Below are 21,980 nucleotides of genomic sequence, written 5' to 3'. Positions count from 1 at the left end.
GGAAGAAGGAGAGGGAGAGAGAATCACAAGCAGACTCTGTGCTGAGCATGGAGCCTGACATGGGGCTCAATCTCACAACCCTGAGATCATGACCTGAGCCTAAATCAAGAGCTGGATGCCCAACCAACTGAGCCACCCAGGCCTCCCTATTTTGGTACTATTATAAATAATACTGTTTTTTACATTTGATTTTCTAATTTATTTTTACTTTATTAAAATACAGTGGATTTTTAATATTGATCTTATATTAAGCCATTTTGTTAAATTCACTTATTTGGGTAATTTATTTATAGATTCTTTTCAGTTTTGGGGGGGTTTTTTGTTTAAAAAAAAGATTTTTTAATTTATTTACTTATTTTAGAGGCAGAGAGAATGAGCAGGAGGAGCGGAGGAGGAGAGGGGGAGAGAGAGAATCTCAAGCAGACTCCATGCTGAGCCTGACTCAAGGCTCCATCTCACAACCATCAGTTGTGATCACAACCTGAGCCAAAACCAACAGCCAAATACCACCCAGATGCCCCTGTAGATTCTTTTAGATTTTTTTAAATATGCACAATCATGTCTTTTGCAAATACAGACATTTTTACTTATTCCTTTCCAATCTTTATATCTTTAATTTGTTTTTAAGCCTTATTCTTGTCTTTCTAGTACAAAGTTGAATACAAGTGATGATAATAGAAATCCTTGTTTTATACCTCACCTGAAGGAGAAAATACTCTGTATTTCATCACTGAGTCTGGATTTAACTCTAGGATTTTTATACACATTGTTTATAGAATAAGGAAGTTCTATTTTTAGTTTCCTCAGAGCTGTTAATCATACATACATATTATACTTTGTGAAATGCTTTTTCTAAATCTAGTGAGATAATAATATAATTTTCTTCCTTAATTCTGTTAAAAGAATGAATTATATTGACTGATTTATCAGTGTTTAACTAATCTTGGAATCCTGAGAAAAGTCCCACCTGGCCATAAAATACTATCTTTTAATGTGTCTCTGGATTCAGTTTGTTAATATTTCAGTTAGTATTTTTAAATATGCATTAGTGGAGAGATAATTGGCCTTTCATGTAATGTCTTGGTCAGGTTTTGGCATCAATATTATGCTCTCATGAAATGAGTTGGGAAGTGAGTCCTCATTTTCTTTTCTCTGGAAAATCTTCCTCAAATGTTTGGGAAGATATACCAAGAAAGCAACCTGATCTTGGGATTTTCTTTGTAGCTGGTTTTTAATTATAAATTCAGCTTCTTTAATAGATATAAGAAAATCTGATTAATCCTGTTTTTAGTGTCCTTTTTTTAGTTTATGAAGATATAATTCATATGCCATACAATTCTTACATTTAAAGTATACAATTCAGTGTTGTATAGTCATCACCACACTCAATTTTTGAATATTTTTATCACCTAAAAAAACAAAACCCCCCAAAACTCTGTACCATTAGCTATCATCCCTCCCCCCACCCAATCCCAGCATACCCCACCAGGCCAGAAACAACCATTAACTTTGTCACTATAGATGTGCCTAGTCTGCACATTTCAAATAAATGAAACTGTATAATATGTGAGAAAATGAGGACTCATTTCCCAACTCATTTCATGAGAGCATAATATTGATGCCAAAACCTGACCAAGACATTACATGAAAAGTTCAGGCCAATTATCTCTCCACTAATGCATATTTAATGCATATTTGTGACTTTTTCTTTCACTTAGCATAGTTTTTTCAATGTTTCATTGTAAGGATATACCACATTATGTTTATCCATTCACCAACTGATGGACATTTTTGTTGTTTCTGTCTTTTAACTGTTGTGAATAGTGCTGTTATTAATGTTCAAGGCATATGTACACATATACAAAATACGTTTTTCCTCTCCAATTTTGATGTCTTTCTTTTTCTTGCCTATTTGCTTGGGCTAGAACTTCCAGTGTAATAAATAGAATTGGTTATAGCAGGCATCCTTGTCATTTTTTTTTTAAATTTTTGGAAGAAATCATCCTCTTAGCATTGTGTATGATATTAGCCATGGATTTATCATAAGTAATTATTTTTTCCAGAAAACTGGACCCCCAGCATGAGGTTCTTAAACTCACAACCCTCAGATAGGCTCATGCTCTACTGACTGAGTCAGCCAGGTGCCCCATAAGTGCTGTTTATTATGTTCAAGAAGTTCCCTTTTATTCCTAGTTTGTTGAGTATTGTTGTTTTATCATGAAAGGGTATTAGATTTTGTCAGATGCTTTTTCTGTATCCACCAAGATGATCATATGGTTTATTTCCTTCATTCTATTACTGTAGTATGTTTCGTAGATTGATTTTTCATTTGGTGAGCCACCTTCACATTTCTGGGATAAATCCTACTTGGTCATGATGTATAAGCATTTTAAAAATGCTATTCTGTTCACTAGTATTTTGTTGAGTTTTGCATCTGTATTCATAAAGGATATTGATCATTAGTCCTCTTGTGATTTCTTTGGCTTTAGTTCAGAGTAACTCAGAATAAGTTGATAAGTGTTCCCTTTTCTATTTTTCAGGAAGAGTTAGAGAAGGATTTGTAGTAATTCTTCTTAAACATTTGGTAGAATTTGTCAGTGTAGCCATCTGGTCCTAAGCTTTTCTTTATTGGGAGGTTTTTGATTACTAATTCAGTCCCCTTCTAGGGATCTGTTCAGATTTTCTATTTCTCTTTGAGTCAGCTTTAATAGTCTGAATGTTTCTAGGAATTTGTCCTTTTCCTCTAGGTTATCTAATTTGTTGGTGTACATAGTACTCAGTACATAGTACATATGTACATAGTACATAGTACTTAGTTGTTGTTTATAGTACTCTCTGATAGTCCTTTTTGTTTCTAAAATGTCAGTAGTAATGCCCCCCACCTTCATTTCTTATTTTAGTAAATTTGAGTGTTCTTTTTTCTTGGTCTACCTAAAGGTTCATCCATTCTTCTGATTGTTCAAAGAAACAGCTTTGTTTTATTGATCCTATTGTTTTTCTTTTCCTTATTTTTTTGTTTTCTGTTTGCTCTCATCTTTATTATTTCTTTTCTTCTGCTAGTTTTGGGTTTAGTTCACACTTATTTTTTCTAGTTCCTTAAGGTGTACAATTAGATTATGGATTCGAGATTTTTTTTTAGTATTTTATTTGTTTATTTGACAGAGAGAGATCACATGTAGGCAGAGAGGCAGGCAGAGAGAGGGGGGAAGCAGGCTCCCTGCTGAGCAGAGAGCCCTGATACCAGGACCCTGAGACCATGACCTGAGCCGAAGGCAGAGGCTTAACCCACTGAGCCATGCAAGTGCCCCAATTCAAGATCTTTTTAAATGTAGGAGTTGCAGCTGTAAATTTCCCTATAAGCATTGCATTAGCTATATTTCACGAGTTTTGGTATATGTTGTGTTTTCACTTTTGTCTCAAAATATTTTGTAATTCCCTTGTTAGTATTCTTTAATCTTTGAGGAGTTTCTTTAGAGTGTGGTGTTTGATGTTCACATATTTTTAAACTTCCAGTTTTCCTTCTCATTGATTCCTTGTTTCATTTTATTTTGCTCATAGGAGATACTTTATATTATTTTAACCTTTAATATGTATTGAGACTTGTTTTGTGACCTAATGTATAATCTAGACTGGAGAGTGTTCCATATGTACTTAAAGAATGTGTATGTTGCAAGTGTCGGCCTGAGTGTTTTTATAGATATCTTTGTATCTGTCTTGGTCTCCCATATTAGTCTTCTATTTAGTAGTCCTATCCATTTTGAAAGTGGGGCTTTGAAATCGCTAACTGTTATTATTGAATTGTTTGTCTTTTTAATTCTGTCAGTTTTTGCCTCATGTATTTGTATTTTAGGTATGTATGTTTGTCATTGTTATATCATCTTCATGTATTGGCACTTTTACCATTATAAAAGGTCCTTATTCTCTCCATTTTTGTCTTAAAATCTATTTTCTGTCCTACTATAGGCAGTGCAGGGCTTTGTTGGTAACTGCTTACATAATATATTTTTCACCAGTCTTAATTTCAAGCCATTGTGTCTTTAAATGTAGTGTATCTGGCAGACTGGATGCAATTGGATAATGTGATTTTGTTTGTTTGTTTGTTTGTTTGTTTGTTTTAATCCATTCTGCCAGTCTTTGCCTTTTAATTTAAGTTTTTAGCCACTAACATTTAGTGTGGCTCCTAATAAGTAGCATATATGCCTTCCATTTAGACGTTTCTTTTCAGTAGGTAGTAAGTCCATTTTGTTTTTCTATTTCAATATTACTTCTTTTTTGTTGAATTAATATCTCCTAGTTACCATTTTAATTACCGTGTGCCTTTACTACATTTTTTTCTATTAGTGGTTACCTTATTGATTACCTTTAATGTCTTAACTATGATGGTCTTGTTCAGATGAATTATCGATTTAATTTCAAGAATATTGTAAAACATTCCTCCTCTTAGTTCCAGCCACTTCTGCTTTGTGCTGTTATTATCAAAATTACATTTTATACATAGTGTGAGATTTCTAGTTACTGCTTAATACAGTTTTCTTGAAATCATATAGGAGAAAAATAAGTACAAAAAATACACTTATAGTGCCTTTTATATATTCGCCTGTATAGTAACTTTTGCCTACATAGTTGTTTTATTCTTGTGAATTTGAGTTATCATCTAATGTGTTCTCATTACAACTTGAATGGCTTCTCTATTAATATTTCTTATATGGTAGGTGTACTCTTTTTTTTTAAACATATCTTTTATTTTTAAGATTTTATTTATTTATTTGACAGAGATTACAAGTAGAGAGAGAGGCAGGCAGAGAGAGAGAGAGAGAGAGGGAAGCAGGCTCCCCACTGAGCAGAGAGCCCAATGTGGGACTCGATCCCAGGCCCTGAGATCATGACCTGAGCCGAAGGCAGCAGCTTAACCCACTGAGCCACCCAGGAGCCCCTGGTAGGTGTACTCTTGAAAGATTTTTCCCAGCCCTTGTTTATTTGGGAATATCATGATTTCTTCACTGTTGCTGAATGTTGAAGTTTTGATTGATAGGTCTTCCTTTCAGCATTTTAAATATGTCATAAATATGCCTTCTGATCTCCCTGGTTCCTGAAGACAAATCAACTGTTAGCTTTATTTGGGAGCCTTTAGAAGTGATAAGTCACTTACCTTTTGCTGCTGTCAAGATTCACTCTTTTTTCTGCCCCTTCTGCTCTCTATTCCCCCTACTCCTCTCCTGTGGATGTTGCTATATTTGGATGTTTGATTGTGTCCCATAGGTCACTGAGGCTGTTTGTTCATTTTCCCTGTTTTTACTTTCTGTCTTCAGATTATATGATCTTACTAGGTCTGTATTCAAAACTGGCTGATTCTCCTGCATGTTCAGATCTGCTATTGAGACCTCTAGGGAACTTTTGACTTTAATTATTGTACTTTCCTATTTTAAATTTCAAATTATTGAAGTCTTTAATTTCAGAATTTCAGTTGCTTTTTCATCAGATATGTATTATTTTTGTCTGTTTCTTTTTTTTTAAGATTTTATTTATTTGACAGACAGAGATGACAAGTAGACAGAGAGGCAGGCAGAGAGAGAGGATGAAGCAGGTTCTCTGCTGAGCAGAGAGCCTGATGTGGGGCTCGATCCCAAGACCCTGAGATCATGACCTGAGCTGAAGGCAGAGGCTTTAACCCAATGAGCCACCCAGGTGCCCCCTGTTTATATTCTTTATTTAGTGAGAAGGTATCCCATATTTTATTTTGGTTCTTTAGATATGGTTTTCTTTAGTTATATTTAAAACAGTTTTGAAAGTCTTTGTCTAGAGGTGTGTGTGGATGGCTTAGTTTGTTAAGCCTCTGCCTTCAGCTCAGGTCATGATCCCAGGGTCCTGGGATGGAATCCTTCATTAGGCTCCCTGCTCTGTGGGGATTCTGCTTCTCTCTCTCCCTCTGCCCCTCTCCACTTGTGCCTTCGCTCGCAAATAAATAAATAAAATCTTCAAAAAAAGTCTTTGTTTAGTAAGTCCAATGTCTGGACTTCCTCAGAGATAGTTTCTACACTGTTTCATACATAGTTTGGGGTTTGTTTTTCCTATGTATGAGCCATACTTTTTCACTTGTTTGTATGTCTTAAATTTTCATTGCAAACTTGACAGTTAAAATATAAGGTGTCAGGACGCCTGGGTGGCTCAGTTGGTTGGGCGACTGCCTTCGGCTTGGGTCTTGATCCTGTAGTCCCAGGATCGAGTTCCGCATAGGGCTCCCAGCTCCACAGGGAGTCTGCTTCTCCGTCTAACCTTCTCCTTGCTCATGCTCTCTCTCACTATCTCTCTCTCAAATAAATAAATAAAATCTTAAAAAAAATAATAAGGTGTCAATTTATCACCCAAATACCACTCCACCGCAGCTGTCATTTGTTTAGTCACTCTGTTGAATGGATTCTGTACAACGTATATTCTTTGTCATGTGTACTCTCTGCCAAAGTCTCTGCTCCATTAGCTAAATAGTCAGCTAATAATTGGACAAGAATTTCCTTAAGTACATGTAACAAGTAAGGCTTTAATCTTTGCCAAGATGCTCTCTGTATAGGTTGGCCAATGCCTTCAGCAGTTAGCCTGGCATTTTACTATCTTGTTTTCACTTTCACTTTTCTTTCACAGAGCCTCAAGGTTAATGAGAAGCAAGTTTAGTACTTTCTCAGATGTTTCCTGAATATGCACATAGCCCAGGGCATGTGTGCTACCTTCTAGATTCCCAGATAGATGTCTGAACTTTTCATAGCCCCTTCTGTATTTATTATGCTCCAAGCTTTTTAATTAGACTGTTTTTTCCTTTAATTGTTACAGACTGCCTGAGGTAGCCCTGATGGTAAAGAATATCTCATGGGTGTTTTTTCTTTCTTAACAAATTTCATTCCCCCCAGAGAAAATGCTATTTGCAATGGTTAGGCTTGGAGTTATGTCAGATGAAGACAGTTTTATGAATGGGATGTTCCATGGAGCTACCAGACAGGCCAAATAATGACAGTTTTCTGGGACTTATCTTTTAGTTTAACCTCACTAAGAACTTGCATCTTACCATTTAGATATTTTATTACTGAGGAGAGATAAGGCTGATGGGTCTGGGAAGCATTTTGCTAGTATCTGCTTCTGCTGTCCTCTTACGGCCAGGGGATACCACCAGTGGCCTCAAGTTATTTGTTTTATTGACCTTTCCCTAAATAAGATCTAAGTAGATTTAAGAAATGACTTTTCTTCCCCTACACTAGCCAGTATCACATGGAGTAGGAAAGGACTTCCCCAAAATTCTCCCCCAGTCCTCTCTGTGAACAGACTATGACCCTGGAGAAAATATCCCAAAAAGGTAGAACTCATACTGTATCTGTGACACACACAACCTCGGCCTTTAGCAGGTTGTTAAAGTTTTTCTAGCTTTATCTTTCTATCATCTTATATGAATTTTGGTAGTATATGGTCCAGTAAGCAAACATGTGGGTCCTGATTCTCCCTAGAGATACTGTCTTTTTCCTGATTTCAAATTGCTTATTTGTTAAGCAATTTCATTTCCCTGATGGATTAAAAAAAAAAAAAAAAGACCTTTATTTTCAATCTGCCTACCTTTGTTCTTGTTAGTATTGTTCTCTCCAGCTCTCTGCATCTCTGAGCTAAAATCCAAAGCCACACTGTATGTTTGTAATCTTTTCTAATTTGGTGAGACTTACTCTCTTTATTTTTTTTAAAAGATTTTATTTATTTATTTGACACAGAGAGAGAGATCACAAGTAGGCAAAGAGGCAGGCAGAGAGAGAGGGAGGAAGCAGGCTCTTTGCTGAGCAGAGAGCCCAATGTTGGCCTTGATCCCAGGACCCTGAGATCATGACCTGAGCTGAAGGCAGCGGCTTAACCCACTGAGCCACCCAGGTACCCTCTCTTTATTTTTAATATGCAAAATAGACTAGAAAATAATTTGCTATGATTATGTTATCCTATATGTTTCAGTTACTCAAATTGGTTATTGATGTCATTTAAACCTTCCATGTCAGTGGTCAGCAAACTTCATCTGTAAATGTCAGGTACTAGGCTTTGTGGGAGATGTGGTCTCTTTGAAAATACTGAACTCTTCAGTTGTAGTGCTGTAGCAGTCATAGGCAGTACAAAAGCAAATGAACGTGACCGTGTTCCAATAAAAGCTTACTTACAAAACAAAACAAACAAACAAAAAAAGCAGCAGGCCAGATTTTCCCTCTTGGTTATTGCTGACCCCTTTCTAAATTTCTATTGGTGTTTTCAGTCTGCTTGCCCTGTGCGTTGAGAGTTGTGTTAAAATTTCTTATAATTTTATAAAACTAATATTATTATTATGGATCCATCTATCTCATTGTTATATATAGTTGATTCTCACTATTCACATGGTTATTTTCTATAAAATCTCCATGAACACTAAATTAGTAAATACTGAATCATTGCTTCTAGGGGAGCAAGTTCCTTTGAGTTTCTAATCAAAGCATTTTAGTCAACCATTCAATATACAACTTTGTTTTATGTGTGTTTAAAAATACCTTATTTAATATAATGTTTCTTGAACAAGAACTAAAGGGCAACAGCACCATAATTAATGCTCAAAGTTTATGTAACACACTTGATCTTCCTAAGGGACATAACAACCTTCTTGTACTCAAGAACACTATCCAGCATTTCTGCATTACACAGGTGGGGAAACACAAGAAAAAAGTCACAAAAATGGAAAGAATGTGCTAAGTAGTCTGCAAAAAGAGAATTTGGCAAGGCATTATCTTGCATTATCCAGCATTATCCAGTTGGGAAAATGTGTTGGACACTTAAATCTTTTACCTTTCTGTGAGTGTCCATAAATATTGCAAAACAATGAGTATTTAGGTTAGAAGTATATTTTAGTGAGGTGAATTTGCAGGTACAGAATCTGTGAATAAAGAGATTTGACTATATTTGGAAGCTAGGTTTTCAAATACATACAAATTTATGTTTTTTATTTTCTGTTAAAAGGATCATAAATAGTTACTATATTATCATACTTTCTTACCTTTATTGTTTTTATGTTAATATAAACAACTTTCTTTGGCTCATAATTATGTATATTTTTTTCTGTCCTGTTATTTTCAATCTGTATATATCCCTCTGTTAATTGTATTGTCTTTGTTGTTTTTATGCTGTTATTCTATTTTTTTTTAAAGATTTTATTTATTTATCAGAGAGAGGGGGGGGGAGAGAGCGAGCACAGGCAGACAGAGTGGCAGGCAGAGGCAGAGGGAGAAGCAGGCTCCCTGCTGAGCAAGGAGCCCGATGTGGGACTCGATCCCAGGACGCTGGGATCATGACCTGAGCCGAAGGCAGCTGCTTAACCAACTGAGCCACCCAGGCGTCCCTGTTATTCTATTTTTTAATTGATTGTTTAGTCCAGAAGTTGGCCAATTTTGTCCATAATGGATTAGATAGTTAATGTTTTCAGCTCTTGATAGTTATAATGTCTCTGATAGAATTACTAAGCTCTGGTGTTATAGCACAAAAGCTACCATGAACAATACAGAATAACTGGGTGTCTGTGGTTATGTTGCAGGAAAACTTTATTTCTTAAAAAGATGGCAAGCTAGATTTGGCCACAGGTAATAATTTGCTGACCCCTACCCTAGAATATGCCCAGGGTAGTGGATTGGGGTGTTGAGTAAAAATTGTAGGAAATTTAATCATTTTTGCTTAAAAAAATTTTTAAACAAAGTTTAGTATACTTACAATATGTGGATAGAACTCACAAGTATATAAAAATTAAATTACAAATATTTTTACTCATTGAGTAAGTCCAAAATGTAAGTTAAAGTTAGATTCAAAATATGCTTCCTTTGTATTCATTTGTTTTAAACTCTTTAGAGTGAGCATAAGAATTGTTTTTAAGAATATTTTCTCTGTCAACTAATTCTGAACCCTTCAGATTGAGCAGAAAAGTGTCCTGTTGCAGACATCTGTGTCATTCAAGGATGTGACTGTGGAATTCACCCAAGAGGAATGGCAGCAAATGGGTCCTATTCAGAGGACTCTGTATAGAGATGTGATGCTGGAGAACTACAACAACCTCGTCTCAGTGGGTGAGCATTTAAGTGTAACTTAACCTCATCATAGCAAATAAAAGGCATTTCCTTTTTATACATCAATACATGAATATTTTATTTAGATTTTAATGTTATTGAGACATTTCATTCAGAGTATAAAATTAAGCCCTTTTGAGGAATAAAAGAAGTGTTTTTTGTTTTTTGTTTTTAAGATTTTATTTATTTATTTGACAGAGATCACAAGTAGGCAGAGAGGCAGGCAGAGAGAGAGAGGAGGAAGCAGGCTCCCTGCTGAGCCGAGAGCCCGATGCGGGACTCAATCCCAGGACCCTGAGATCATGACCTGAGCCAAAGGCAGCGGCTTAACCCACTGAGCCACCCAGGTGCCCCAAAGAAGTGTTTTGATGACTCGCCATAATAAGTTCAAATCAGGGTCTTCAGGGTGCCGCTTCTAAAGCTATATCTTTTAACACTCTGGAAACTCAAAAGCTCATCATCCATCCTAAATACACCATTGTTCCCTGTTTACAGGGAACTGCATTTTCAAACCAGCAGTAATCTTCAAGTTGGAGCAAGGAGAGGAGCCTTGGTTCTTAGAGGAAAAATTCTCAAACCAGAGCCACCGAGGTGAGTTCCTGAGCACTAGCAGACAGAATTCTCTTGGGGTATTTAAGACTCCAGAAGGTCAGTTTGGCGTTAAACACCTTTGTATTTCAAGACTTTTCTATTAGGCTCAAAGGCAAAAAAAGCACCAATCAAAAGAAAATGATTAATAAACTTGACTACATTAAAATTGAGAACTTTGTTTATAGAATATACTGTTAAAAGGATGAGAAGACAAGCCATAAAAAAGCAGAATTTGTGTATAGTACAAGTAACCTGGAAAAGGTAAGTATTGTAAAAATGTAAAAACTTCCATAAGTCAACGTAAGAAAAGGTGACATCCCAATTGAAAAATAAGCAAAAGACTGAACAGAAACTTTTTAAAGATTTTATTTATTTATTTGACAGAGAGAAATCACAAGTAGGCAGAGAGGCAGGCAGAGAGAGAGAGAGGAGGAAGCAGGCTCCCTGCTGAGCAGAGAGCCCGACGCGGGACTCGATCCCAGGACCCTGAGATCATGACCTGAGCCGAAGGCAGCGGCTTAACCACTGAGCCACCCAGGCGCCCATGAACAGGAACTTTTTAAATGGCCATTAAATCCTTGAAAATGTGTTCAGTCTCTCATTAGCTTTCATGGAATGCAAAGTTAAATACAAAATGAGATGAGAGACACATGGTATGATGTGACATTAACAAATTTGGCAAAGTCCTGATGCGGATGTAAACTATTAAAGGATCTTACCGATAGAAAAAGTTATCAGATCAGGTTAAAGTTTTACATAATTTGTAACTAAGGAATTCCTTTCCTAACTATAGACCCTACAGAAAGGCATGATTATATTCCCTAGGATGAATAAAACAATATTTACTTATGGAAGTATTGTTTGTTTGTGTTAAAAATTGGGCTCATCAGCAGTAGAATAAAGAAAGAGTTGTATTCCTTAAGGGATAATAATCTTAAGCAAAAGAAAGCAAAAGAAACCAAACAATATAAATATGCATGTCTGGTTGCATCTATTAAATGTCGGAAATTCAAAACTCAGTTATATCTTTAGAAATTCATATGTTGATGGTAAAACCACACAAAGAACATCAAAGAAACAATTATATAAATATTAAAAGAGTAGTGAATTCTTAAGCGTGAAGGAGTTGTAACTGGGCAGAGATAAGTAGGGATTTTTGCAGAGTCATTTCTGTTTTCTGTTTCTTGACATGGTTTCTTTTTTTTTTTTTTTAATTTATGTTAGTTAACATACAGCATAGTATTGGTTTCAGATTGACATGGTTTCTAATTATACTAGTGTTCACTCTGTACTGTTAAATGGTATATATAAGTTTTATGCGGATATAAATTATGTATCATACTTAAGAGAGTGAAGAGGTGAACCAAAGATAGAGGATGGTATTTACAACTCATAAAACCTTCAAAGGATAGCCATCTAGAATGCATAAATGATTTGGACCTTTTTTGAGTGCCATCTTTGCAGCAAGGCCTTTCGTGATACCCCCATTTAAAATCACACCCCTTGGGGCACCTCACTGGCTCAGTAAGTAGAGCATGCAGCTCTTGATCTCAAGGTCATGAGTTCAAGTCCCACATTGGGCATAGAGCTTACATACATACATGCATATATAAAATACATACACCCCTCATGTCAAATTGAAATGTGGAAGTTTAAGATGACGTGATCAAGTCACTTACCATTCAATTTTTTGTACTAACATATAATGTATTAATGTGTTTCAGGGGTACAGGTATGTGATCCATCAGTCTTACACAATTCACAGCACTCACCATAGCACATACCCTCCACCAATGGCCATCACCCAGCCACTTCATCCCTCCCACCTTCCCCCCACCTCCAGCAACCCTCAGTTTGTTTCCTGAGATTAAGAGTCTTTTATGGTTTGTCTCCCTCTGGTTTCATCTTGTTTCATTTTTTTCCCTCCCTTCTTGTATAATCCTCTGTATTATTTCTTAAATTCCTCATATCAGTGAGATCATAATGATAATTGTCTTTTTCTGATTGACGTATTTGACTTAGCATAATATCCTCTAGTTCCATCCACATTGTTGCAAATGGCAAGATTTCAGGGTTTTTTGATGGCCGCATGGCATTCCATTGTGTGTGTGTGTGTGTGTGCGCGTGTGTGTGTGTATACACACCACATCTTCTTTGTCCATTCATCTGTTGATTGACATCTAGCTTCTTTCCATAGTTTGGCTATTGTGGACATTGCTGCTGTAAATATTAGGGTGCACGTGCCCCTTTGGATCACTACTTGTATCTTTGGGGTAAATACCCAGTAGTGCAATTGCTGGGCTATAGGGTAGCTCTATTTTCAACTTTTTGAGGAAAAAATACTGTTTTCCAGAGTGGCTGCAGCAGCTTGCATTCCCACCAACTATGTAGGAGGGTTCCTTTTCTCCATATCTTTACCAACACCTGTTGTTTCCTGACTTGTTAATTTTAGCCATTCTGACTTAACCATTCAGTTTTGATAAAATAAAGGTTCCACAGCAGGAATTGCGCAGTGAATCTAATTTAGTTGCAAGAATAGATTTCCTTTTATCAGTTTTACACTTCTTTGTATTTCTGTGACTTATGGCTATAAGATGGGTTAGATCCTGAACTATAAACTTCTTCATTTAATTGTGAGGAAGGTTGTACTATCAATTTTGATTTGATGTTGAAGAATTGAATGGAAATAAGGAATAGCAAATTGAGTATTCTATCAGTATAGCCTAGGTGTGTAGGACTGTAATAAATTTCCTCAAAGCAAACTTTTCCCCTGTTGGGCCTAGTCTATCAGTGTTCATTATCTCCTAATTCTTTTGTTACTGTACTTAAGTTTATATAGTCCCATTGTGTTCATCCCATTATCTGGTTTTCCTGTTCCCTAAATTAACCACTCCCGTAAAAATCTTATTTCTATTCCTTCTCCACCCCAATAGGAAATGCAATTTATCATAATCCAGATACAGATATGTATGTATTACCAGTTTTCTCTCTCATTTTCACTATATCAATATTGTTTTTTTAAAGGAGAGTGAGAAAGGGGTACCTGGGTGGCTCAGTTGGTTAAAGGAGGGTGAGGATACACACACACATAAATTATTTGATCTTGGAAAACCAATAAATGAAATGCAATGTATAGGCTATATATTTCCCAGCCATAACAAATGTAAGGTTTATAAGGTGTCTTCAATTTATCTCTGTTTTAGAAGATTACAGAGATGATGACCTGATGAAGAAGAACAAGAAAATCCAAGATAAACACTTGCAGGAAATAATATTCATCGATAATAAACCATTGACTATAAAGGAAGAGGAAGTTTTGGGAAAACAGTTTAATCTGTGCATAGCTCCTGTTTCAACAAAGATATCCTGTAAATATGACTCATGGGGAGTAAATTTGCAGAATATTTCCCAATTTATCATCAAGAATAGAACCTATCCAACAAAAAAACCAAATTGCTCTAGTGTATGTGATCATTTGTCTTTCAAAATTAAGTTTGAGAGAACTCATACTGGAGAGGAGTTTCATGAATATAATAAAAATGGAAAAGCTCTCAGTTATAAGGAAAATCTTCCTGAGAATCAAAAGTGCCAAACTTTGGAACAAGCTTTTAAATATGATGGAACTGGAAAGGCCATCTATGATGAGGCTGCTTGTGTTACATGTAAGAGTACTCACACAAGAGAAAAATTCTATAAAGATGATGAATTTAGGGGGAAAAGTGAAAAAACAACTGTCTTTGACTATAAAAGAACTGGGATTGGGGAGAAATACTCTCCTCTTAACCAGTGTGGGAAATCCTTCTGTGGGAAATCAGCTGTCAAGGAATACAGTAAGTTTAACATGCCTGTGAAACACAATGAATGTAATGCAAATGAAAATAATTTCAACAGGAAGTCACAGGTCACTCAACTTCAGAGAATTGTCACGGAAGAGAACCCATTGCTATGTAATGACAGAACACAAACTGGGGATACATCCTTTGACTATCATGAAAATAGGAAATCCTACCAGGTGTCAGCCCACCAAGTGCGCCGGAGAACTCACTCTGAGACAAAACCCTATAAATGTAATGAATGTGGTAAATCCTTCTTTCAAAAAGGACATCTCATTCAGCATCAAAGAACTCACACAGGAGAGAAACCATTTGAATGTAATGAATGTGGAAAAACTTTCTCCCAGAAGTCACACCTTAGTACACATTGGAGAATTCACACAGCAGAGAAACCCTATAAGTGTAATGAATGTGGGAAAACATTTGTCCAGAAATCAACCCTTAGGGGACATCAGAGAATTCATACAGGAGAGAAACCCTATAAATGTAGTGAATGTGGGAAAACTTTTGTTCAAAAGTCAACCCTCAGAGATCATCATAGAATTCACACAGGGGAGAAATCCTTTCAGTGTAATGAATGTGGGAAGACTTTTGGTCAGAAGTCAAACCTCAGGATACATCAGAGAACTCACGGTGGTGAGAAAACATATCAATGTAATGAATGTGAAAAATCCTTCTGGCGAAAAGACCATCTCATTCAACATCAGAAAACACACACAGGAGAGAAACCATTTAAATGTAATGAGTGTGGGAAAGCTTTTGCCCGGACATCAACCCTTAGAGTTCATCAGAGGATTCATACTGGGGAGAAACCATTTAAGTGTAATGAATGTGGGAAAAAATTTGTCCGGAAGGCAATACTTAGTGATCATCAGAGAGTTCATACAGGGGAGAAACCTTTTCAGTGTAACAAATGTGGGAAAAGTTTTGGCCAGAAATCAAACCTCAGAATACATCAGAGAATTCACAGTGGGGAAAAATCTTACGAATGTAATGAACTTGGAAAATTGTATAAGACTTCAACTCTAAATGTTTGCCAGAGAATTCAGGGAGAGGGAAAACCCTATTGGTAATAATAACTATGGAAAATCCTTCTGTCTGGAAGACCAAGCCATTTGACTCCAGAAAACCCACACATATAAATATGAATGTAGGAAGAATTTTATCCTAAAAGCAACTCTGAAAGTCTATCAGAGAATAGACATAGGCTGATATTTCAAAGCCCTTTTGAAAGAAGCCATGCCCTTTAGATAACTCAGAAAATTTCCTAGTCTCCCTTTCCTCCATGTAGGTCTTTGGGCTATGGATGCTCATGTTTTACGCCACAATCATTTGTGACAGAAGACCTCACTGACTCTACTAAGATGCTGTCGGAATAGCCTTGAAGTTGTAAAGTATCATGCTTTAACATGGCACAGCTTTTACACAGTAACACCCAGGGTGCCTGAAATACGTGGAACAAAATTCTCATTCACATCTTTACCTTTTGAACATTTTGTGATCGAGCAGTAAGCTTGATTCTGTTGAGCTCTTACATGCTTAAGTCCGTTTCCTTTTGAACATAATTTAGCCATTCCTCTGCTGGGGAGGTAGAAAGTTATTATTTAAGCCAATCTTACATCAGTCAGTGGGTACAACACTTATTAAAGGGTTGGTGTTGTGAGGAATTCCTAAAAGATCATCAGAGAATTCAGTTTTTAAAAAATCTCCTTTCAATGTAAATAGATGATACCACCTGTTACAGGGCTTTCGATGAACTTAAATTATTGGAAGATTTTTGGCTAAAATGTGAGCACACCTCATGCAAGTAAAGTAAATGTTTCTTTAATGTCATGAAGCCACTCATACCTCCATATACCCCAACATCAGCTGTTTTAAGGGAAAGCTTCCTGTCTCCAATGGGGACCCATGGCCATTGGCACCCACCCAAGTATTTGGGGGAACTTTGAGAGAGGAAAGGGCTCAAACTTACGGCTTTATGGGATACAGCTGCCCAAATCAAAAATCTTACCACTTCACATGGAGGTAGAAAGTATCTAGATTTTAAAAAATGTTATTAGGGCAGGGGTTACAGTAGGCAAGGGAAATGAATGTGAGCCTGTGAACTGGCCTTTTGACAAGTGCAGTATACTGTGGTTCCTTCTAAATCTGAAAGTGTAGGAATGTGTTATATGTTATACTTCCTACTTCCCATAATTCAGAAGGGATTCTTCCAGTCAGAAAGAATTGTGTGTAAAGAAGATAACTTTGAGGTCCCACAGCCTTTAATGACCACTTTGTGCTTCAGTCTCTGTAACTAGTCATTCTGTTGATTGGAATTTCTGGCAAAAGGAGATGCCCTTGTGGTCAGGGAGAAGGGTGGTTTGACTTGATACCCTAACAAGGCTACCAAGTATACACCTTTTGTAAAGCAGCTATTAGGTTACTCTTGGGCTCAACTACCTAACAAGATAAAAAGGACACAAACCTCAGGTGTAAAATGTACACAGTATACTCAAGAATACAACTGCCCTGGTCCCAGCAGTATCTCAGCTGTATATCACATTGCAGCAGCTGCCCCTTACAAGAAAATGTATCCCCCCACTTTTGCCTGAAGCAAAGCTGCTCGCTTAGTAGGGCCCTCAATTCATAGAAGTTACTCTAATTGGGCCTGGTTCACTGACAGGCTAGTGGGAATCACTGAACACTGACTCTTCAACTTTGAAGACCCCAGAATTGATTATGCAGACCCCAAAAATTATGTGGCTGCTCCTTTCAATTGGCAGGACACAAGGATGTTCTCAACACTGGCAAATAGCCCATTTGAAACTTGTGGCATTTTTATTGATTCTGGTTCTTACTGTGCCTAACTGTTTGATACACTGGTAGTAAAACTACAGGTTGACAAAAGCACTCCTCTTTGGTGCTGTGAACTGTGAGGGGTAGGGGAAGTCAGCTGCTAATAAGCACATCTGAGTTGTTAAACTAGATGCCCTTGTTAAGTGACTATTCTATGATAATGATGACTGGAATCAAGCTGTTGAGCAAGCCTCCGCTATCGTGATTGTCAACATTGCTACCTGGATCCATCATTATACTGACAGAGCAAAGTAACCACCATCTTAACTGCATACAAAGTAAAAGTATATATCCAGTGCTTCCTTTGATGTCATTTGACCTAGAATCTACATCTTTTGCCTTCTGTATTAATATCCAATTCCACATGCCATTTGATAATTCACCCTTTCCTACTGATTTTAAATATGTTCATATGCTAAATCGTCTTTTGTAAAGCTATCACACAAGACTGTTCATGACCCATTCCCTAGATTCTGTTAGCAGCATATCCTCTTTTGGGGAACAGAGCTAACATAGAACTCATATGAGCCAAAATATTCTGATAGTGAATTTTTCACTGAAGAGTGTTTCAATCAGGAAAAGAATACCTCCTAGGACTTTGGAAATGGAACATCACACACTAGAGCTGCCAATGCCCTTGCCAAGATGCATCTGAAAAAAAGAAGATAATAACTGGTTAGTGCTATTTCCTGAAAATAATCAAGAGGTTCTGTTTGCTCTGTTTTTATAACAGGTGCTAATACAAAGAAAGTCTTTCATTCTTTCTTAAAACTTTTTCTCAGTTTCTTAATATATTTAGAATCCTCTCCCTCATAACCCTTTTTGTATGTAATCTTTAGAATTATGATTGGATTTGCTATTAAGTTCAAGATCATCTACCCACTAGAATGAAATGAATTCATCTAGGTAGTCAGTCATTCATTGAAATTCCAGGAGACAAAATCCCATGATTGTGTATTTAGGCTTAATCTGTCGCCCGTAGAACACCTCTCTGTGTAATAGTACATTATCAGCTAGATCTGTGCTATAGCCATGAATTCTCCCTGCTTGGATGATCTCCTTTCCAGGTAATGGCTTTTATCCCAACAGATGGAGGCCACATCTAGAGACACTGGAAGAGTCCATTTTCTGTCTGCCTGCCTACTGAGGGCCTATATGCTAATTTTTCAAAGCTTCCATTGAGGGCAGGAATTTTTATGTTTTGTTCATAATAAACCCCAACCAACTGAAACAGACCCTCTACATTTTAGGCACTCAGAAATATTTGCTGGAGGTGGAATAGTCATAGTGAAATATGAACATATTTTCTTTTGATACTTCAAATGATCTTTTATGATTATTCATATTTATGAAAATAGTTAAGGAAAATTGTTGCTGTGAGCTCCACTCGACTCATGTTTTGGATATTTTCAGAAGTTGCTAAAAGAAACTTGTTCTTAATATTCAGAAGTATACAGTACTGTTCTTCAAATATTTTGCCACCCAAAATAAAATTTATTTTCAATAAACTAGAATTCCTAATCCAAAATTAGGCCTACATATCAGTTCTTATTAACACTGTAGAGTGTGGGCATTTTTCTTTTTCCTTTCTCTCTCTCTCTCTCTCCTTTCTCTCTTAATTTTGCCTTCACACAAATACTTTATAACCACTAATCCAAGCAATTTCTTTCTTAAAGAAAGTTTCTACATAACAATAGTAATTATAAATCAGATTTTCAAGACCAATGAAATGAGAAAGCAGAAGAATGGGTTCTTGGGATCATCCTTTTGCTCCATTGTACCAGTAGTTCCACTCATTTTTATTTCCAAATCATCCTCTTGGCATCTCTAAAGAGAATATTGTATTTCCTCAGGTTCAAGAATCCACTGAGAGAGATGTCTGATGCCAAAAGAAGAGGCATAACACTTGTTTTGAGCTGCCTCCATATTTGTCTTTCCTTTTCAGGTGCATGATACTTCTATATATTTCTTTATATTTTCCTCACATTAAAGGTGTCCCTGGAAGCCTAGCAGAAATGATATACCATGCCCTTTTACCCAGGCAGCTTCACACTGAAATGTGGGAGAACCAAACTTATTTCCTTAGTGGAGACAATACAGTCTCCAAGTACAATTAGCTATTTAACAATCTTTCAGTATTCTAGAGAACTGACTGCCAGGAGCACCTGGCAGGCTCAGTTGGTAGAGCATGCAACTCTTTTTTTTTTTTTTTTTAAGATTTTATTTATTTATTTGACAGAGAGAAATCACAAGTAGATGGAGAGGCAGGCAGAGAGAGAGAGAGGGAAGCAGGCTCCCTGCTGAGCAGAGAGCCCGATGCGGGACTCGATCCCAGGACCCTGAGATCATGACCTGAGCCGAAGGCAGCGGCTTAATCCACTGAGCCACCCAGGCGCCCCAGAGCATGCAACTCTTGATCTCAGGGTCATGAGGTCAAGCCCCACACTGGGCAGTGAGCCTACTTAAAAAAAAAAAAAAAAAAAAGCCAAGTCCCAGAACAGTATAATTAGCTTAACTATCAGATTATTGACACTTGATATGTAATTAATAAGCTAAGAAACTACTTGGCCTGACTTATGGTAATTAAATTTCTGTATATATGTCCCCCAAATTTAAAAAAATACTCAAATAAAACTTGAGTACAAATGTCCTAACAGCAATATTCACAATAGTCAAAAGATGGAAACAATCTAGATGTCCATAAGAGAAGAATGGATAAATAAAATGATATATTTGTAAAATACAATATAATTTAGCCATAAAAAGGAACAAGGTACTGATACATAACTACAATAGCCATAAACCTTGAAACATGCTAAACTGAAAAAGCCAACCACTAAGGATACACTTCAAAGAATATTTCCAAGGTAGAACATGACATTACAGGATAAAAGGTGCTAACCACTAAGAATACTGTGTGCAGAGAGAAGAGTTAAGATGGTGAAGAGGACCCTAAGTCTGGTCCCTGGAATTCAGCTAGATAGTTATCAAATCATTCTGAAAACCTGTCAAATCAATGGGAGATCTGAGAAAAGAAATGATGCAATTCTACACGTGGAAAAGCAAACACTTTTTGGAATGTAGGAGGTGTGGAGAGTTGAAACCAAGGCAACATCCGATAGGAGGATACAGCAGTGCAAGGGAGCTAGAATAAGGAGGCTACCACAAGTATAAGCAGCAGAGCAAAAAATCAAAATGTTTAGAAGTCTACTACAGTGGGGGACATCCCTGGCTTAAGGTGCTCAGTTGACAGAGCAGGATGGAACCCCAGGTGAGACAGCATGGTCTTGGGATCCCCAGGTTCACAAGAACAGAGTGTGGCAGACTTCCCAGGCAACAGAGCAGGGAAGCTGGCTGAAAACAAGTCTAGGCACAAGCTTTCTACTTGGTGTTGCCAAAAACTGCAAACTACTTCATGGTCACAGGACTGCTGTCTGCGCAGGGGTCCAGCAAAAGCCAGAACCATAGTGAGACCCCCCCTTCTTCCCTCAGGAGTAAGGGCGTGGGTCTACACCACAGGAGTCCCTAAAACTTAGAGACTTAAAACTCAATCACATGACTGAGACAAAAATGCTCAAGCACAAGCTGAGTGAATGCAGAGTTGAGATGGAAACCTGGGAGAAAAAAAGTGATTGCTTTTCTGTGAGAGCTCACTGAAGAGTGGGGAAGGGAAAGTTTGTGAACTTTCATCTCTGGGTCTAGAGAGTGGGGTGCCACCATTTTCTTCCCCTGCATCAGTCCTGAAAGCCTTCAGAGAGCAAAATAGCACCACATAAGGTAATCTGGAGCCCAGCCCTCTGGAAAAGGAGGCACAATTCCACCGGGCAAGGGCATCTGTGAATCAGCATAACAGCCCCCTACCCAAGAAGATCAGCAGGAACAACCAGCTACCACTAAGTTTACTGATCATAGAGAACTGCAAAACTTCAGCTCTTGGGGAAAACAGTATATAGTATTCATGATTTGTTATTATTCTCTTCAGTTAGTTTTGTTTTTTTAGCTATTTTTCAACTCTTATTTTTTCCTAATTTGTATTATATGTATATATACATATATACATAATACACAAATATATGTATATATATGTTATGTATGTATTTTTTTATTTTTGGTATACATTTATTGAATTTTACTTTGAATTTTACTTTATTTTCATATGTATAGGTTTGCCTTTCTTTTCTATTTGGGAATCTGGTTTCTTTTAACAAACAGACCAAAATATACACAGCATCTAGTATTTTGCTTTCTCTGTTTTGTTTCTGGTTTGATTTTTTTTTCTTGTTTCTTTGTTTTTATTTTCTTCTGATTCATTTTATTTTTGGTTTTGTTGTTTTATTTCTTTCTTCTATCATTTCTGGACATAATGATGAGATAGAGAAATTCACCACTAAAGACAGAGAAGGTTATTACTCATTGCCAGGGGTTAAAGCAATATGGATATAAGTAAGATGTCTGAATTAGAATTTAAAACAAATGATTAGGGACATCTGGGTGGCTCAGTGGGTTAAACCTCTGCCTTCAGTTCAGGTCATGATCCCACGGTTCTGGGATCGAGCCCCGCATTGGGCACTCTACTCAGCAGGAAGCCTGCTTCCCCCTCTCTGTCTCTGCCTGCCTCTCTGCCTAT

The 21,980-nt window shown here is 37.0% G+C and overlaps 1 protein-coding gene across 1 annotated transcript in view; it reads left to right on the top strand.

The window, feature by feature from the left end:
* ZNF510 (zinc finger protein 510) overlaps window positions 1–18,881 on the top strand; it is a gene marked incomplete at its 5' end in the record, with an annotated part of 43,760 nt that extends 24,879 nt beyond the window's left edge. Inside the window, 3 exons of the mRNA XM_082695183.1 lie at window positions 9,938–10,091; window positions 10,587–10,682; window positions 13,886–18,881. Coding sequence (XP_082551309.1) covers window positions 9,938–10,091; window positions 10,587–10,682; window positions 13,886–15,588 — 1,953 coding nt within the window. The 3' untranslated portion in view covers window positions 15,589–18,881. The remainder of the gene's footprint in view (window positions 1–9,937; window positions 10,092–10,586; window positions 10,683–13,885) is intronic.
* Window positions 18,882–21,980: the final 3,099 nt, after the last annotated feature.

This window comes from Mustela nivalis, assembly GCF_964662115.1.
Source record: "Mustela nivalis genome assembly, chromosome: 13".
NCBI lineage: Eukaryota > Metazoa > Chordata > Mammalia > Carnivora > Mustelidae > Mustela > Mustela nivalis.
The sequence above is the reverse complement of the archived record's forward strand: the minus strand, read 5'-3'. Positions and strand labels throughout refer to the sequence as shown.